At 53.2% G+C, this 19731-nt stretch overlaps 1 protein-coding gene across 17 annotated transcripts in view; it reads left to right on the top strand.

Annotated features, from left to right (window-relative positions):
- Window positions 1-19731, top strand: part of FBRSL1 (fibrosin like 1) — a 476831-nt gene that overhangs the window by 195208 nt on the left and 261892 nt on the right. For 13 of the 17 annotated variants that reach the window (XM_082066500.1, XM_082066495.1, XM_082066490.1 and 10 more), the window contains exons 3-4: window positions 1282-1383; window positions 13072-13107. The exons of 2 other annotated variants lie outside the window; for them this stretch is intronic. In XM_082066500.1, coding sequence (XP_081922626.1) covers window positions 1282-1383; window positions 13072-13107 — 138 coding nt within the window. The remainder of the gene's footprint in view (window positions 1-1281; window positions 1384-13071; window positions 13108-19731) is intronic. 2 more of the 17 variants (XM_082066503.1, XM_082066499.1) reach the window with 1 other exon arrangement.

Below are 19731 nucleotides of genomic sequence, written 5' to 3'. Positions count from 1 at the left end.
GTGGTCTCACCAGGGCGGAGTAGAGGGGAAGGACTGCAGGCTGGCTGAGCGCTGGAGCTCGTTCTGCATACAGCATCTTGAATATTGTATTCAGCTGTGAGCAGACTGCGGGCACTTACCTGGCAGCTGTGTCAGACACAGTGGGAGCGCAATGGTCAGCGTGTCCCGGGTTCGGTGCCTCGTTCGGTGCCGTGTCCGGCAGCGTCCTGGGGTTCAGTGCCGTGTCCCGGGGTTCGGTGCCATGTCCAGTAGTTTGTCCCGGGGTTCAGTGCCATGTCCGTCAGTGTCCCCGGCAGCGTCCCCGGCAGCGTCCCCGGCAGCGTCCCCAGCAGTGTCCCCAGCAGGCGGCTGGTGCCGCAGCGGGGTCTGTGTGGGGCGCTGGGGGGTCAGCAGAGCACCAGGAGCAAACTCTGCCAGAGCCCGAGACTGCAGTGAAATAGGACAGAAGGAAACAAGGGGATTTTATTGCCATTAAAAGTACCAATTTGTACAAGCCGACATTTTAAATAGTGTAATTTAAATGGAACCAAACTGATATGAATAGAACCTATTAATAAATTAAACACTTCTTTCCACCCAATATTTCACAAGGGAATTAGCAGAATAATTTGTTAGTAAATGAGCCCAGGAATTAAGCTGTGAATGACAGATCTATCCGATCCTTCTCCTCCCCCTGTAACACTCTTTGCAGATGTGAGCGGAAAGTTGCTGTGGTTTCAAACATTTGCGCCTCTCACTTATGTACAAACAGGAACACAACTTCAAGTGAAGGAAGAGGGGTGATTTAGTGGTTAGAGAACCAGCCTTGGCTGTAAGAGTTAATCAGGCTCTACTTCAAATCTGGTGTTATCTCAAGCAGGTTGTTCCAGGCCGGTGTCCCTCACGGCGTTCAGGCACGTGGCCGTGGTGCCGGTACCGGCCTCCCGGTGCAGCTGGTGGGGCCGGACTGGGAGCCGGAGCCCCGGGCGCTGGGTCAGCGCTGCAGCCCCAGCGGCACAGCTGAGGTTTGCTGGCAGCAGAGAGCGAAGGGCGTTTGTCTGTCCGCTCCCCTCTGGCGCTGGCCCCGGGGCTGTGGCCACCGTGCCCGCAGCTCCGCTCCTCCTGGGTTAGCGAGAGGGAACGCGGGCGCTTCAGAGGAGCCCATGCGTTCACGAGCATGCTCTCCACGGCGCCGCGGGTGGAGGAGCTGAGCGTTGACTCAGCCTCTGTCAGCGACCTCGGGATCGGGTGGCAGAGTGGTGCTTGAAAATCTCCTTTCTCCCCCTCCTTCTTCTCCTCTAGATGAAGGTCCCTCCAAGCAGAAGTGGCAGAAATAGCGAGGAAGACAGCATCAGGGAGGCCACAAGCTCTCAGCGGAGCAGCTCGAGGGACCGGCTCAGTGATGTAAGTACACTCAGGAGAAGGCACCGCTGCGGTGCGGCGGCTCCGCCGCTGACATGGCTTTTCATAAATCCTGCTGAGCAAACGTTGGCATCCAGAGGTCACTGTGTAATAACTTTTTTTAATGTCATGATTGAGTGTTATGGCATAAGTGGTTGAGCTGCCTTGCAAACGCTATAATCATGGTGCAAATAATATGATAAGCGAAAGATCAGAGATGGGAAAACAAAATGGAATTGTTATTCCTTGGGGAAAAACGGCTTGATGTCGTGTTTTGTTTTCTCAAAGAAGTTGTGTTAAAAAGCTTTTTGCAGTATCTTTGGGTTTATCTGCCGCACATAATCGTGTAGTTTGGGTGCAGAGTCGGTTCATCTGATTTTCTGCTTCCTGCCTGCAAGACGACGTTTTCGGGAGGAAGGCTGTCTTCCGCTCGGGAAATCCAGCGGCAGCTTGACTGAAATGTTATCGTGAAACAAAAGCAAACGGTGCCTTAGTGTGTAAACACACAAATGGGCTTTTGAGTCACCAAGAAATCAGTGGCAGTGCTGGGATAATTTTATATGAAGGTTTTTTGTGTTAGCAATTAGCATTTCGCCTTCATTAAAACATGATTTTTTACTAATTAGGACCTTTCCCGTTAGGAGAGATTTAAATGAAGAACAATAATCAAACGCTGGCACGAGCATGTCTGAAATATTAAATTTGCCATTTCAATGGCAAGCCACAGAAATCCCAGAGCGAGTGGTTTTCATGTTGAGTTCTATTAATGTAAAATATGCTTCATAACTAAAACCTGTCACAGAAAACGGCTCACACCAGCTAAATTCAATTGGACAGTTAATTTAGCTTTAAAATTGAAAACACTACCTCCGCTTCAGGATGCAGGAGGAAGGGGGGGGAAAGCCTTTGATAAGTGTAATGTATTTGCTATTAAGGCTTTCAGAGCCCATTCTGCAGGAGGAGAAGGGAGAAAAAGGGGAAAAAATGGCTCCCACAAATGTGTTTAAAAGCTGAAAGTATTTATTAAAAATGTCAGCAGAAAAGTGCTTTTGGCAGATTAAAGCGGGATTCGGCTTGACAGCTCTGACAGGGAAATGTGACGGGGAAAATTCCCTGTACATGTTTGGAGTGCGAATGGGGCGCTCGTGCAGCCGCGGCGCTGGGAGGAGCCGCCGCGTGTCCCGTGGTCGTGCCGCGCCGGGGACGGGCGGCCAGCGCAGCCCCTCCGGACAGACCCTCGCCGCGAGGCATCTCTGGCTGTTATTAGCCAATAATGGTCTTAATTGTACAGATGTGTATATATCTATATACTTGATTTTTCCCTTCCCCCTGGCGCCCCTGGCAGGTGTGTGAGCAGGGCTGCCTGGGGGCGTTGCTGTACCGGAACGTGCGGGAGAGAGATAACATGTCCCGACGTAGCGGTTAGCTGAGGTCAAAGCGTTCAGTGGGCTTGGAGACTCTGCACTTCCAGGTTTTTTCTCCTCCTTTCCCTTTGCCCCAAAGTCACAAGCTGAGCCTGCAGGAGCTGAGTCTGCGTACCTAGTTCCTGCAGCTCTTCAAAGCCGGTTCAGCACCAGTGGAGTTCAGTGGGACGCGGGCGCTGCGGTTTCGTGAGTGGGGACGTGGGGCGGTGCCTGCAGGCCGGGGCTCTTCAGGGCTCTGCTCCTCACCTGGCCACCCCTTGCAAATGAGAATTTTTCAAATTAGTAATTAAACCGTTTGAAAAGGAAGGTTCATGAATCACAGAATGTTCTTCGTTCGTTACTTGACGAGTGCAATTTAGCTTTAATTACGTATAAAGCTTCCTTGCGTACTAGTAAATGTTCTGTAGTCTATTTAGGGACTGTCAGAAAGTCTCAGGGAGTCCCGTGGGTGCAATCAGATGTTTTTCCCCATTTGCGGCAGACTTGTCGTAGAGAGGGAGCAGGGGGGAGGGGGGACGTGCTGCCCGGTGTGGGTTCCTGCAGGACGGCCTGTTTGAACAGACGCGTGCAGCTGCGCTGGGGCAGCCCCTGACGTGCGGCACCGGGGACCGACGGGCGTACGGGGCAGGAAGGGCGTACGGGGCAGGGCCGTGTTTTCCCCGCGGTTCGGGTGAAGGCTGCAGCGCAGGCTGCGCAGGGCTGGCCGCGCAGACGATGCTCTGTGGCCAGAGGCACCTGGGCTGTTTCTTGCTCTCCTGCGGTTCCTTGGTGCATTTGCCCTTCAGGACTGTTTGCGTGCTGTCTTTCCCTCCCATCCCTTCCCCACGAACTCGAGTGAACAGTGGAGCAAAGGGGCGGGAGGCGGCACGCGGGGTGAGGAGCGGCGTGCGGGGCCGTGTCCCGGCGGCGTGCGGGGCCGTGTCCCGGCGGGGTGCGGGGCCGTGTCCCGGCGGGGTGCGGGGCCGCGTCCCGGCGGCGTGCGGGGCCGCGTCCCGGCGGGGTGCGGGGCCGCGTCCCGGCGGCGTGCGGGGCCGCGTCCCGGCGGGGTGCGGGGCCGCGTCCCGGCGGGGTGCGGGGCCGTGTCCCGGCGGCGTGCGGGGCCGCGTCCCGGCGGGGTGCGGGGCCGTGTCCCGGCGGCGTGCGGGGCCGTGTCCCGGCGGCGTGCGGGGCCGTGTCCCGGCGGCGTGCGGGGCCGTGTCCCGGCGCGGTGCGGGGCCGTGTCCCGGCGGGGTGCGGGGCCGTGTCCCGGCGCTGTGCGGGGCCGTGTCCCGGCGGCGCCGCCTCGGCGCGGCTCTGGGCTCTCCTCACTCCAGCCACATCGTTGGTCTCCGTTTAGAAGGCACTATTATGAACAGCTTGGCTGCTCTGTGTGGTTTGTTTCTTGAGGTGACTTGTTCAATGGGATGCCAGCAAGTTGTTCTTTATTTACATTAATGCATGTCATTAGTCTCTAATGGACCATGAAGTCAAGAGGTGGCCCGGTCTGTCATGAAGTAATTGCACTCTAAAGAAAACTGAAGCAAATGATTGATTACGTCTTGCACACATACGCACACACAGAGCCATCGGTCCATCCGCAACAAAACCCAGAGCGCTCTGCTGCTGCTTTGCCACGATGCAACTTCTGTGGGGAGAGAGTGCTACAACTTCATAGCGAGACAGCAGTTGTCTGTCTTGTACAGCGCGTCTTTCCAGACATTACACTCACTGCCATTTATTATGGGTCATTGGGGAAAAAATGCTTGTTGCGATCTGGTGAAATCATCCCTGGCTGCAGAGGTCGGGTTTGCTGGGGCTGGGCTCTTCTCTGGCTGCTGAAAGCCGGAGAAGCTTTAGCGCAGGTTTGGCAGCAGCCGCGGTGGCGTGGGCAGAGGGGACGGGAATTCGCAGCTTCTTTATGTTCCAGTGTTGATGTAAAATTCCCTTCAAATCTACTGCAAAGCTCACATCCCTATTACACATGTGCTCTCGGGTCTTCTACAACCAACACAGAGCCAACAGCCTTTATCCAAAATGGGATTTTCCTCTGCTGTCTTTCAGAGTGAGGTAATTGGAAGTTGCCAGGGAATTAAGAGCCAGATAAGCCATATTGCTATTTTGTTGTGTTGACCCAAGTAAAAGTGGAAGGCTTGGGCATTTTGTTTTGGTTTTCCCCATGTTCCATAATTGTCCTAATCTTTTCTGATGTCCTGAACAGTCCAAAAATCCACACAGAGCCTTGTATAATGGCTTTAAAAAAAGGTTTTTATCTTTTTCTTGACCCATCAGCTTAGGAACTGCCTGCTTTTTAATGGATTTTCTCCCTCACTAAATTGAATGGATCGTCCCTCATTATCATTTAAATAGAAGCCTCACTCCCTGTGAACATGGAAAATTTGAATGTGGTAGTAGAGCTGTGATAATTTGCAATATTCGGAAGGTGGGGGCAGGCGGCAGAGTGCAGAACTGCTGAATGTAATTGTCATGGATTCTCAATTTTGTTGCCACAAGATGGGAAAATAGACTAATAATTGTCTTCCAACCCTAGTAGAATAGTTGCCCTAGTTAGGTGAAGCTAACACTCTAATTGTCATGGGGGCACCGAGATGAATGAGGATGTATGCAGGGCACAGCCAGGGCTAAATTGAGTGATATACTAAGGCAAAGAGCAAATTGGCAATTATTGGCCCAGCTGAAAAGGTTGGCAGGTGTGCTGCTTTCTCACGAGCCCTTAGGGGGAAATTGGAAATATAAAATATCGACCATAAATACTCGCTGATTAGGAAATATGTTGCAAGAGGTGCTGGCCACTTAGGAGTCAAAACTCTCCTTTCCAAGGGATCGACCTCACGGCGCATGAAACCAGCAGGCGCTGCTACCGAGTTGTTGAGAGCGTTTCCTCACGCCCCCGTCCCCCAGGCTGTCTGTGCCAGTTTTCAATCATCCCATCCTCAGATGTTTGTTTGTTATTCTTTAAATATAAAAAATGAAAAGCAGTCTTTTAGGAAATGCGGAGATTTTCCTCTCTGTAAATGTTCTTTGATAAGTGTTTAGCGTATTGCATAACTAGATATAAAATTCTCTCTCTGGCAGATGAATACAGAACAAGTTCTGTGATTTCTGATTCAGACAGCCCAGTGTGATCTGCCTTTCTTTGTGTGCCATCACAGGCACCATCTGCCCCTTCGCTCCCACTCTCTGTCTCACAGTCCCCGGGGCGGGGATTGAAGCAGCAGCAGCAGGGTGCAGAGCCGCAGGGTGCAGGGCCGCGGGGTGCAGAGCCGCGGGGTGCAGGGCCACAGGGTGCAGAGCCGCGGGGTGCAGGGCCGCGGGGTGCAGAGCCGCGGGGTGCAGGGCCGAAGGGTGCAGGGCCGCGGGGTGCAGGGCCGCGGGGTGCAGGGCCGCGGGGTGCAGAGCCGCAGGGTGCAGGGCCACAGGGTGCAGAGCCGCGGGGTGCAGGACCGCGGGGTGCGGGGCCGCGGGGTGCAGGGCCGCGGGGTGCAGGGCCGCGGGGTGCAGAGCCGCGGGGTGCAGAGCCGAAGGGTGCAGGACCGCGGGGTGCGGGGCCGCGGGGTGCAGGGCCGCGGGGTGCAGGACCGCGGGGTGCGGGGCCGCGGGGTGCGGGGCCGCGGGGTGCAGGGCCGCAGGGCCCTCACTGGGCCTCGGGTTGCAGTCCCTGGCCAGGTCCACCATCAACGAGCCTCTGAAGTGACAGCTGGACCACGGCAGCTCCACAGGTCCACACCGATCCACCTCCGAACCCGGGCACACACCTGGTGTTGGCTCCAGACCTTCACCATGCTCTGTACTTTTATCTTTCTGTTGCTCAAAATACCACATGCTTGCATGGAAGGTGATGCAGCAGCAATTATGAGCGGAGTTGTAATGACTTGCATGAAGCTTCAGGTAGCAAAGCACAGCTAGGAAGAGGGAAAGTCTGGAGAAGGTGAAGCTGGCCGAGGGTGATGGTTCGAGTGGCAGCAGCACTCGTGCGTGTTCTGCGTGTTTTGGAGATGTGAGGTCTTTTCACGGTGTTCCTGGCCCGCTGGACACCCGTCGCTCGTTCCTGGTCAGCACCCATCTTTCCTTCTGCTGGCTGTGCCCATCCAGCTGTAGGAGTTGAAGTGTCTTGGTTCAAAACTGTTCTGCAGCTTATCAAGCCAGTTCCAGATCTTTAGTCCTTGTGTAGTTTGATATCTTACTGAACTGGTTTTGCAGTATTTCCAAGCATAACCCTCTTTGTTTAGCCAACATAATAAAATAGTTGAATTAAAGAAGGAACACATTCAAGTTTTGCATTTCATCCAGGATCATTCATCATGTATTGCGGTTATCTTGTCAGGTCCTCGTTTCTAATCTAAGTGAGCATCAGATGCACCCTGTGACCTTTGCCAGGTCAGCTGAACTCATTGTATGAACGGGCACAAGTGTGACTATGGAAATGAGTTGTGTGAAGAGATTCTGTGTTAAGGTCTGGGATATCTTCTGCCCTTGCCCCTTTTTGCCCTCCTCCCCAGTTACTCCTCTCATTACAAGACGTTGGAGTTTCGAAGGGGAGCTGCTTGGAAAGGAGTAGCAGATTTCTCCAGTATTCAAAGCTGAACCAGTATTCTGTTGCTGAACATTCTCTGAATGGCCAAGTGAACATGCGTAGCTGCTCGTGCCTCAGTCCTGCCCGGCCGCGCGCTGGGTCACCGAGGAGCCGTGTGACACAGGTACAGCGGGGCGTTCATGACATAATCAAAAATCAGTTCTCTTCGTATTATTGATTAACTCTGCTGAGTGTTAAACAACCAAATCAGGCTCGTGGCATTTGGGCCTGTGATTCAACAAGGCCAGATTAGGCACTAAACAGGAGAGAAGTGAATACTAAAAACAAGAGCTGACTTTATGGTTGTGATGCCATCACCTGCTTTTGTTTAATCCCCCTATAGTTAGTTCGTATATCAGAGATCCAAGTTGAAACCTGCCTGACCCATTGAGAGTGAGGAATTGGCTTGAGGTGCCCTATTACCATGATTATTACTGGATATTAACCCCCTTCCTATTGTCTTTCTAGTTCAATAAATAATCCATTGGCTCTAAGGAACTGAACAGAGGGTGATTGTGTTGATTTCCTTGCATGGTGAGAACGGTGGAAGGCCATGCGTTCATTTATGCAAGGGAAATAACTTTTCATGTCAGTTTAATAGATGATTTTGGAAAACCCGCTGAAGCTTATTGGTGAGATTTTGTCATGATTTTCTTGTCTAAATTGCAATCACAGTGTTTATCGGGAATAAAGGAAGAAATCTGTGAAATCCAGTGGCAGATTGCAGTGTAACTCAGGCTCTCAAGGACACTGGCGGGATAGTAGAGTCTTTCAGCAGGAAGATTTTGTCTTTGCTGCCAGAAAGGTGTAGCTTTTTTATATCCCCTGTAATTAACACAAGAGCTGTCCCAGGGTAGAAATAATTCACTCTGTGACATAGCTGAAATGTCTTGTCTGTGCTGCCTGGTTTTGTTTTTAACCTTGGGCTTAAAAGGAACCAAAAATCTTTAGTTGTAAAAGAGCACATCATCTGCAAAATATTATAAGCCATTTATCTTTATGCACAAATGCCATCTAGCCCTGTAGTTCCACTTATGCGTCGTTAAATGCACAGACCACACTCATTTTGCCCCTAACTAGTAACAGTCTCTCTTGGAAAGTCCAGAGCGTTCCAGATGGAGCTGGCAGAGGCCCAGGAGGCAGCAGAGCGGGTGCTCAGCCCCTGCCTGCCTGGGGCCGCCCCGCAGCTCCGGCGCCCGCGCGGGCTCGGGGGCCGCGTGTGCCGGGCCGGCAGCGCCGCGTCCTGCGGGCACGTCGCCCTCCCCAGCTCCGCTCCTTCTGCAGGGTGGGGGCTGCAGGCAGGAAGGACTTTGGCAAGACGTGCTGTGGCGGCGGCTCCGGTGTCTGCGGAGAGCTGGTCGGGTGGGGCCGCCGCCCTCCGAACCGAACCGTCTGGGCCTCTCCTGCGGCGACGTTCCCTGGGGCAGCGGGTGCAGCCGGCGCTTGGGCCTGGCCTGGGCAGCGGGCGCTGCGTTGGGTTTTGGTGTCGGGTGAACCAGAGCTGCCAGGGAGGTGGAGTGCAGCACGAACACGGTGTGGCGAGCTGGGTACCGCGGCGACCACCGTACCCTGCTGCTTCAGGTACCTTCAGACAGGAGAAAATTGACCAAAATAGCAAGAGACTATTTAGACAATAAGAATGTTATGAAAGCCCTTCCTGTAAGTGCCCCTGTCCTGCAGGTAAGAGCCTCTCTAAATCTGTCCTGCTGAGGATCTGCCCCAGGAACTGCTCTTGCCAGGCAAGCGCTCATTTATAGCCAAAGGTTTCTTCAGCTTTGGGTACGTGCCAAGTTGAACTTCCACTAAGATTTCTTATATTTGTAGCCACAGTTGATTACTTTTCTCATTATTTGATCTTGATATAGAGACATATGGATTGAGCTACGTTGATATCAACCCTCCAAGATTATTTTCTTTAGGAACATGCACTCAAAGCGTTCTGCTCTGGCACTCGCAGCTGGCGTTAGCTGGGGCTGTCCAAGTTTCCACACGTGGCAGTGGGTACGGATCCTCCTGAGGGGCCCGCAGTGCTCCCCGCTAACAAACAGCAACAGCGGCTGTTAGATGTGCAGAAAAACGCACGCAAGCAGCCCCGGAGAGGGTGGGACACGGCTGTGCGTAAAGCCGATTGTTGGAAAGGATTTTGTGAGTTGGATCCAGAGTGTTCACTAGTTACTAACTTTACACATGCAATAAAAATGCGGGGCCGGGGGGAGGCGGAGGACACCGCACGGATGAACAATGCTTTTTCCCTATGATTTCCAGGAAATGTAACGTTAAAACTTGGAGGAAGAAGTTCTTAGATGCTAGAGCAATTTGCCATTCAGTTTTAATTATTTCTGATGTAACACTTTTATTCAGCAGCTGTTTTTATTGTGTTCTACTCAGTGGTTTTAAATCAGTGGTCTGCAGATTCCTGGGGTTCTTGCACAGCTTCAGATGCCTGCAAATTATCTAAGAAAAGCAGGTCTTTTGTAAGAGTGTTTCAGTTCGGTGACCCGGGGTCTGCTCCCTCCCAGGAAGATATTTTGGGTGCGCCCAAGACTCCCAGGGCCAGGTGTAAGGGCCGTGCAGGGCTGGGTGTAAGGGCTGTGCAGGGCTGGGTGTAAGGGCTGTGCAGAGCTGGGTGTAAGGGGGTGCAGGGCTGTGTGTAAGGGGGTGCAGAGCTGGGTGTAAGGGCCGTGCAGGGCTGGGTGTAAGGGGGTGCAGGGCTGGGTGTAAGGGCCGTGCAGGGCTGTGTGTAAGTGCTGTGCAGAGCTGGGTGTAAGGGCTGTGTAGAGCTGGGTGTAAGGGCTGTGTAGAGCTGGGTGTAAGGGCGGTGCAGAGCTGCGTGTAAGGGCCGTGCAGGGCTGGGTGTAAGGGCCGTGCAGGGCTGGGTGTAAGGGCTGTGCAGGGCTCAGTGTAAGGGCTGTGCAGGGCTGTGTGTAAGTGCTGTGCAGAGCTGGGTGTAAGGGCCGTGCAGGGCTGTGTGTAAGGGCCGTGCAGGGCTGGGTGTAAGGGCCGTGCAGAGCTGGGTGTAAGGGCTGTGCAGAGCTGGGTGTAAGGGCCGTGCAGGGCTGGGTGTAAGGGCCGTGCAGAGCTGCGTGTAAGGGCTGTGCAGAGCTGGGTGTAAGGGCCGTGCAGGGCTGGGTGTAAGGGCCGTGCAGGGCTGCGTGTAAGGGCTGTGCAGAGCTGGGTGTAAGGGCTGTGCAGAGCTGGGTGTAAGGGCTGTGCAGAGCTGCGTGTAAGGGCTGTGCAGAGCTGGGTGTAAGGGCCGTGCAGGGCTGGGTGTAAGGGCTGTGCAGAGCTGCGTGTAAGGGCTGTGCAGAGCTGGGTGTAAGGGCCGTGCAGGGCTGGGTGTAAGGGCTGTGCAGAGCTGCGTGTAAGGGCTGTGCAGAGCTGGGTGTAAGGGCCGTGCAGAGCTGGGTGTAAGGGCTGTGCAGAGCTGCGTGTAAGGGCTGTGCAGAGCTGGGTGTAAGGGCCGTGCAGGGCTGGGTGTAAGGGCCGTGCAGAGCTGCGTGTAAGGGCTGTGCAGGGCTGGGTGTAAGGGCCGTGCAGAGCTGTGTGTAAGGGCCGTGCAGGGCTGTGTGTAAGGGCCGTGCAGAGCTGGGTGTAAGGGCCGTGCAGGGCTGGGTGTAAGGGCCGTGCAGGGCTGTGTGTAAGGGCTGTGCAGGGCTGGGTGTAAGGGCCGTGCAGAGCTGGGTGTAAGGGCTGTGCAGAGCTGGGTGTAAGGGCTGTGCAGGGCTGGGTGTAAGGGCTGTGCAGAGCTGGGTGTAAGGGCTGTGTAGAGCTGGGTGTAAGGGCTGTGCAGAGCTGGGTGTAAGGGGGTGCAGGGCTGTGTGTAAGGGGGTGCAGAGCTGGGTGTAAGGGCCGTGCAGGGCTGTGTGTAAGGGCCGTGCAGAGCTGGGTGTAAGGGCCGTGCAGGGCTGGGTGTAAGGGCCGTGCAGGGCTGTGTGTAAGGGCTGTGCAGGGCTGGGTGTAAGGGCCGTGCAGAGCTGGGTGTAAGGGCTGTGCAGAGCTGGGTGTAAGGGCTGTGCAGGGCTGGGTGTAAGGGCCGTGCAGAGCTGTGCCGCAGCTTTCCTGCCGTCTGGCACCCGGGCCGGCGGGGAGGGGTGAACGGGGAGCTCTGGGGAGGGGTGAACGGGGAGCTCTGGGGAGGGGTGAACGGGGAGCGCCGGGGAGGGGTGAATGGGGAGCGCCGGGGAGGGGTGAACGGGGAGCGCCCTTGCTCCAGCAGCACACTCGTGTAGGGGTTGGGCACGGCTGTTGTCCCTCCCTCGCTCTGGACGCTTTCCTGCGCTGGGCTGGACTGGCGAATTGCCTCTCTGGTGTCCGGGGTGGTCACAAGGGCGCAGGGCAGAGCGGCGAGAGAATCGCGTTGTCCATCGAGTGCAGCTTCTGGAAGGGTTTCTGCATGCGTCAGGGGACCTTCTGATCAATAGGTTTGCAAACTGGTAGTACAAAGGAACTGTTATCTTACTGGTGGAAAACTACAAGTACTTGCAGTAGCCTGTGATCATTTTGTATCAATCTCTGCAGGGGCATCTTGCTCTTGCGGTGATGAAGTGACACGGTAACTGGCGGCAGTGCAGGCGCAGGAGCAATCCTCGGCCTGCAACAGGGTGCCATTTTTGTTCAGGTTTTGGTACCCGCTAGAACATACGTCTTGGAAACGGGACTGCTGAGACTCCCTGAATCTTATTTAATAAAATCATATAGTGAGGGCGTCGTGATTATAAATCACACTTGGAAATTGGCCTGCAGTGTGCTTGCTGGGTCATGCGGTGTCATGTGCCACCGCTGGTCCCCCTTTCTTTTTAATTTCCGAAGAGAAGGCGTATAGCAGCAGCTGCAGATAGATGTGGAATTCATTTGGCTGTTTGGAGAAAGCTACTGCCAGTGAAAACCAGCAGCTCAGCAGCCTTGGGTTGTGGGGAGGGAAAAGGCGTCCAAGTGACTGGAGATAGTGTAATGAAAAGAAAAAGAAGCAAATGACTTGGCAGCGTGTGAAAAGCAGTAAGGATGTGGTAGAGAAAGGAGCAGGAGGAGCTGAAATGAAGAGTAGGAGTAAACAATGTAATTTAACTTACTCAAAAGGGACAGAATGCTTATTAAAGCTCTGAGAGATGATAAATTAGTGCTTTGCTGCTATTGTTGTTTCAGATAGAGTTGTCATTTGTAATACTGCAGCAGTGAGAGCTGGAGGCTTTGGAGGGGAATGGGAAGTGGGATATATGGTTACATGACTGAACGATGGAGTGAACGAGGCAAAATGTGCGGCCGCGATCCAGGAGAGCGTCCTTGCACACGCGTGCTGTTCGTGGGAGCTGCCACGGCTTGGACGGGACACTCGCGCGCTGCTGCTCCGCAGGTGTGTGCGCGCCGAGGCTCTGACGCAGCTGGGGTGCTGCTGAAACCCTGCTCTGCCTGGGAAACCTCGTCTGAAATAGCCCCGGAGCCCTCACCTGGAGGGGCTCTTGGGCTGTTGCTCCTGTGGCGGCAGAATGTCAGATGGTCATTCGCAGAATGTCAGATGGTCATTCGCAGAATGTCAGATCGTCGTTCGCAGAATGTCAGATGGGAATTCGAGGCGCTCTGGTTGTGAAGTTTTCCCCTAAGGAATACGGGGCTGGGGGAGGGAATTGCAAAATGATTCTTATCTTACTTTACACAGAATCTCTTGCATTACTTACTGTGGCATATTGTTTCCTCCCACAGAGTTCTGCTCAATCGCTTTCAGGAAGAGGCTACTCCGTAAGTTATTTTACAGCTATTTTTTTCACTTCTGTTGATGTTGATTGCAGAGGTTTACAGCACCTATTGCATATCCACTGACGTGAAAGAAATGCAGAACATGCAAGGTGAAGGTGGAGTACAGGGCTGTCATGGACCTGGCAGGGGCGTGCGCTGACGCATGGGAGCGCACTGAGAGTTTGGGGGCTTCTTCAATTTGATTTTATACTTCTAGGCAGGGGTTTGCTGTTTTATAGTGCATTACAGCTAGATAGTTACCTCCTGACAATTAAAAGACGTAAGTGGGAAGAGTTTTCCACACCGGTGGGAGATGCTTCCCTCCTCCCCTCCCTTCCCCATTTAGGTTTTCATTCATGCGTTAAATACAAGAATCAAAGACAAATGTTACTGCATTTTAAGAACTGGGACCCTCACCAGTGTGAACCGAAAAGGTCAATATTCTCTTATGTACAAGCTCTGAGTTACGAAACATGGCCCTTGTTTTCAAAGGGGGTGCTGCTGGTCGTTCCTTCCCCGCAGTGCCGCGGGCACCGTGTTCCAGGGCTGCGCGGCAGGGCCGGGACGCGTCTGCAGCGTCACAGGGCTGTTTGCTTGACCGTTTCTGTTCGCATGTTTATTTGTATGTGCAATAATGACATTTCTTCCTGTAGCGGTAAAATATTTGTTTCTTTTGGGTGCCTTTGCTCAGCTGTCCCAAAAGACATGCATCGAGACGTTATTGTATATATTAATAAGGAAATAGGAGAGGGCGTGAGCGGCTTAGCAATGTCAACATGAAAATTCCTGGAATCGCATTTTGTCTGACTGTCATAACGAATGTATGGTGTGTAGGTGTGTTACGGCAGCCTGGTTGTTCATGGATACCCTCATTGCCAGCGCACAGGTTGCAGATGAAGGCGTAGGCTGATCTTGTGTGCAAACCTGAGCAGGGGTGTCTCGGCCCAGCTGCCAGTTCCTGCCCGCGCGTACTGACAAGAATTGCTGTTTTCGTGACCTCTGCCGGGATAAAGTTTTGCCTTCTAGGTAAATGGTCCCAAACTCTTTCTGGCCAAGAGCTATAACTGCTCATTTTTCATAAACCAGAACAAGGGTGGATTTTATGTACATCAGGAAGTTGATGTGGAGACCTGGTACATATTTTTGTTTGGTTGGCTTTTGATAATGACATGAATGATTTTCTTTCAATAATTGATATTGTATGATTAGAGTTGTATGATGGAACCCGTGAGCTCCCACCTGGTGTGTGCACACGGAAAACATTGCTAGGCCGTGCAGAATTTATGGTCTGATTTCATAGTGACACTGGCTCATGCTGTCATACATATCAGGAATTCATAGTACAAGACTAAGTACGGTTTAATCATAAAGCTGTTACAAAATAACATATGACTTGAGAAGTCTTACATCTCCTAAGTAACTTCCTGTCTAAATCTTCCGGCCCCCGAGGTGAGTATCGTGACTTGAGCGAGTGACGGGCAGGCTGCGGCGGGCCCAGCGCGCGGGCGGCTCCGGGCGGCTCCGGCCGCTGCGCGTGCTCTCGGTGCAGCGCCGCGCGTGCCCTGGCACCGCGTAAACTGGGATGAGCCATCTGCACAGATTTTATGGCTGAGGGCATGGTTTGGGAATTAAACAATTTCCCACTGGCTGTAACATAGGTTGTGAAATCTTAATGGAAAAAGGCCAAACAATTCTTTTTAGAGTCTCAAGGCAATAAATCATAGGACTGTTTTCCTCCATTGCTGGCTGTTAAGAAATTTACTTTTGTCTCTCAGATAAATGATTTTCAGAAAATTTCTAGCTTGTTCTCGGTGCGTGTGTGGGGACAAGGTTCTTTCATTTAGCCAACCCATAACTTCTCAAGGGAGGTGAGAGCTTCCTGCATGCCAAGGCAGGATTTTGAGATCATGAGCAGCATGAGCCGGAGTTGCTTTTCCTGATGGGTTGTCATGTTCCCTATTAACCTGCCTTCTGGCTCGCCGTGCGCCAGCTGCGGAGGCTGACCGCGTCCCCCCCGCCCCCGACGCGGCTCCACATTGCGCGTTAGGCAGCGATGCCCCTTCCAGCACTGCCGGACCCAAAGCTGCACTGGAACCTGGTGTTCCCAGGTGGAGCGACACGTTCAAGACAACTGGACAACAAGGGTTGTCCACACTATCTTGTAACAGTTTTTATTTTCTCGTGAAGCCAGCTGTATACGATACACTAAGTCAGTGTTTTGGCTGTTTACATCAAATAGGTGGTTTGCCAGACATGGTGAAAGCGCAGCAGAAGCCCGTGCTGGCAGGAGGCAGGACCGAGACGCCGCTCTGGTGCTGAGTGCTCCTCCTGCTGTCTGCACGGCTTGTGTTGCGCAATCGTGATCTATATCATTACTCGGTGAAGTTCTCGTGCTGAGTTTCATAAGCAGCTGTTTAAATACCACAAACTATTTTGTGCGCGTTCATTTTTAATTAGCTCTTTTCGAATCTGCATGCTTCACCGTTCACTGTGCCCTTGCAGAGATGTTGGCTTTGAGAAACATTTGTAGAAAATGCACATTTTTAAGGAAACGGGCATTTGCAGAAAGAGGGCTTAAACCCTGGACTAATGGCGCACAAAGAATCCCGATCCGAGCCCATGTGGAGGCAGGCGAGCGGGGCGGACCCACGGACCCACGGACCCGCGCTGTGTGGACCCACGGACCCGCGCTGCGCAGACCCACTGACCTGTGCTGCACGGACCCACGGACCCGCGCTGTGCGGACCCACGGACCCGCGCTGTGCGGACCCACGGACCCGCGCTGCGCGGACCCACGGACCCGTGCTGCGCAGACCCACTGACCTGTGCTGCACGGACCCACGGACCCGCGCTGTGCGGACCCACGGACCCGCGCTGTGCGGACCCACGGACCCGTGCTGCGCAGACCCACTGACCTGTGCTGCGCGGACACACTGACCCGTGCTGTGCGGACACACTGACCCGTGCTGTGCGGACACACTGACCTGTGCTGTGCGGACCCACGGACCCGCGCTGTGCGGACACACTGACCTGTGCTGCGCGGACCCACGGACCCGCGCTGTGCGGACCCACTGACCCGCGCTGTGCGGACCCACTGACCCGCGCTGTGCGGACCCACGGACCCGCGCTGTGCGGACCCACGGACCCGCGCTGTGCGGACCCACTGACCCGCGCTGTGCGGACCCACTGACCCGCGCTGTGCGGACCCACGGACCCGCGCTGTGCGGACCCACGGACCCGCGCTGTGCGGACCCACGGACCCGCTGTGTGCGCTGCACACTGTGCAGCTGCGGGGGCAGGAAACTAATGCAAGTGTCCAAATAACTCCTGAGTGTTGGATATTGCAACAGCTTCATTGACTTCAGGCTTTCCATAGAACTTTAAGTGGCTAAATGAGGGCTGTGCTTGAAATAACTTTGTGGAATTCAGGTCTCGTTGAAATTACCAAATAACCTCTGGTTAACTTCAGTGGCAACTAGGTTTAGTTTCTGCACTTGAGAATTGTAGCCTCAGAAATAGTGTTAACAGTGTCTTGACACGTGGTTCCACAGTCTCGCTGTAGATATTGCAGACAAAATTTCTGATAAATCTATTTCCCAGCATGGCATTTACTTTTACTTGGATAGCATGAGACATATCTGTGTCTGTACTGTTTCTGCGAGCTCCTTATCTCATCAGTAGCATGTGTTTCATATCCTTATCTTACTAAACGTGTACTTCCGCCATGCTGAGAAGTAGAATGCTGGTTTGTTTATGGAGGTTACTATCTTATTCCCTTTATGACTTGATCGCTACGTATGTGTGATAAACTACTGCAGCCATTTGTCTCCCGTCCTGCACACGCAGATGAGATCGGTGATGTTAGAAAGGTCCGCCCATCCTCTGAGCAGGCAAAACAGATTTCGGGAACAGGATGAGGGGCCTGGCTACCTGAAAATGCACTGATTTGTTAAAAAGTAGGACTTAACGTGGTTAGAAAGTAGTTACAAACGTAAGATCAGTATATACAGTTTGTTATTAGTGGCTAAAAAGTTGCCACTGTTTATAACATTGAGCACATCATGTTGTTGTCCCCAAATCAGGGCTCTTTACAATGTGGACAGACCCAAACTGCAGCTGAACTTGACTCGGTTTTGTAGAGAGCACAGGAAAGGACAGAACTGGGAATATGTGGTAGCTTGAAAAAACAAACAAAAAACTTCTTTCAGTAAACGATCTAGTTTATTTATAGAGCATCTGTGCAGCTGTTGCTGCTCTGGAATGGAAGGGGCTAAAATGTGGGAGTGAATAAAGGAATAAACTTGAAAGCATATGGCAAATGGAGAGCCAGCGAACCAGCCCGTGCGAGTGCGCATCAGAGCAGACGTGCAGGGGATGAGATGGCTTTGTTTGGTTTTATTTGTTCTTGGAGGATTTTATTTTTTAGTAAAAACAGTAACATGCACTTGGCAACAGCAGCAGCTGATTTTTATTCTGAGCTTCTGTAAAATATCAAAGTCTTTGCAGCCCAGTCAAATCCCTGGCAGCTCATCAAATTCTGTTGATTTTACATCTTCCTTGTTGAGCGCCGGAAACCAGCGTCTCCGATAACTCAGACTGCAGCCCGGGGATGGAAAGAAACGTGCAAAACACCAGAAGGCTGGAGAGATACTTGGGTCATCCGGAGTCAGCTCAGCGCTGTCTGCAGCCTCCTTCCCTTCTGCTCGGTGACGGAGCCCGAGAACAAGAACCTCGCGGCGCAGGCGCAGCGGGAGCCTGCGCTGGTGCAGGAAGCACAGGGCGCTCGAGCTGCCCGGGCCCCGGGCACCCTCTGCCTGCGCCCACGTCTGCTCCTGCCCGACTGTTTCTCTCACATTATATTGCTGATTTTTGGAACTGGCTTTGCGGTTGCTAGTGATGATCTTCCCAGCCTTCCAGGACTCCCGTGCTGTGTGCTTGATGTTGCTGTCCAGAGCTGTTGCCCAGCACGGCTGCCCCTCTGGGTGCTGTGAGCTCCCACCTGCGGGCACAGCACGGCCTGGGCTGGGACGCAGCCGCGTGTTGTCCAGCACAGCGAGCTGGGTGGCAGGGGGGACAGATACGAATGATTGCGCTAGGCAATCATCGGCCTAGGAACCGCGGCTCTCTGCAGGTTTTTATACCCTCGTATACCCTGTAAAGCTCTTTCACGGCCTGTTTCAGTCTTGTGCCAGCTCAGTGCAGTTCTGTGAAACCCCGGAGCAGATGGTCCCGGCTAAGGAGGCTGTTCCCGTGCCAGAAACCCTCGGTGCGTGTGCAGGCAGGTTCCCTCTCTTAGTGTAATGGGCGCAGAAGCTCGCTGAGACCATGCCAGCAGCGTTCCTGATCCGCTCTGCATTTCAGGGATGTTCTTGTGCTCTTGGGCTGGGGACCAAATTGTCATACTTGGAAAAGCACCTTCAGCAGCATCTTATTGGTGCAGAGCTTAAGTCAGTAGCACTTCCTACAAGGAGCATGGTCCGAACCCCCGGGTGGGGAAACCTCGCCGTCTTTGAGGCTGCCATGGAGGATCTGGTGTCCTTAGAAGGATGAATTTCTACATAAAGATCAGCAAGTTATTGCTACGAAGCATGTCATACTTCTGGTTGGGCATTCTTGAGTGCACTGGAGCTCGCGGGCGTGCGCGCACGCTCGGTGACCAGAGACAAACTTGAATTGTAACTAATGGGGCTTATCCACCTGCTGACCTGTCACACACTGGTGACAAATCTCTCTGTAGACAGGCAACATTTCTTAGCTGGGCTGGCAGATTCATCCTATTTTAGGACCTCTGATAAATTAGCATTTTTCTGTGCCAAAAATCAATTTTGGAAGCAGGGTTCTTGTTATGAATCTAAAACTCCTTGAGCTGGAGCCAAAGTTAAATGATAGAAGTGAATTTAATATGTATTTCCTACACTAGTGTGCCTGTAGGCTGGCAACGTGAGCAAGAGGTTCTGAACTAGATTTATGAACAGGGGAGTAATAATTCCAAAATAAGTATCAATCTCATTTTGCCATGATGCCAAGTGGAAAAGAGGGACTGTAGTTGTCTTTTTCTTCTGGACAGGAAAAAAAATGTCAGATAGGTCCCCTTCAGGTGGAGTGATACTCTGTCTTTGGAGACAGACACTCAGAAAGAGAAAATAAAAAGGGACTATAATAAAAGTGTTGTGGCCTGTAAGAGCAATGACAGTACAAATGATTTAAAAAATAGAAAAATAATAATAATAAATAATAGAAACATAAAGGATTTCGAAAGGAGTTCTCCCTCTAAGCAGGAATTTTAGAGAGCCAGGAATATAATGGTAGGTGTCAGTCCCAAGCATTGAACTTCTGCTGGTTTTCTTTTCACATGTTCTTAAATAGCCTCACTTTGCGAGAACTGCCGCCGTGTTTGAATTCGCCTGCACAGGCTGAGTTGAGTGGCCGAGGAGCTGGGTCGTGTGCGTGCCGGGCGGGCGGTGCCGGGCGGTGCCGGGCGGTGCCGGGCGGGCGGTGCCAGGCAGAAGGGGCCGAGCGGGCGGTGCCGGGCGGTGCTGGGTGGTGCCGAGCGGACGGTGCAGGGCGGTGCCGGGCGGGCAGTGCAGGGCGGTGCCAGGCAGGAGGTGCCGGGCGCGCGGTGCCGGG

The sequence above is a fragment of the Streptopelia decaocto genome (assembly GCF_964273445.1).
Source record: "Streptopelia decaocto genome assembly, chromosome: 15".
In the NCBI taxonomy this organism is placed as follows: domain Eukaryota; kingdom Metazoa; phylum Chordata; class Aves; order Columbiformes; family Columbidae; genus Streptopelia; species Streptopelia decaocto.
This window is presented reverse-complemented; position numbering and strand designations above follow the sequence as displayed.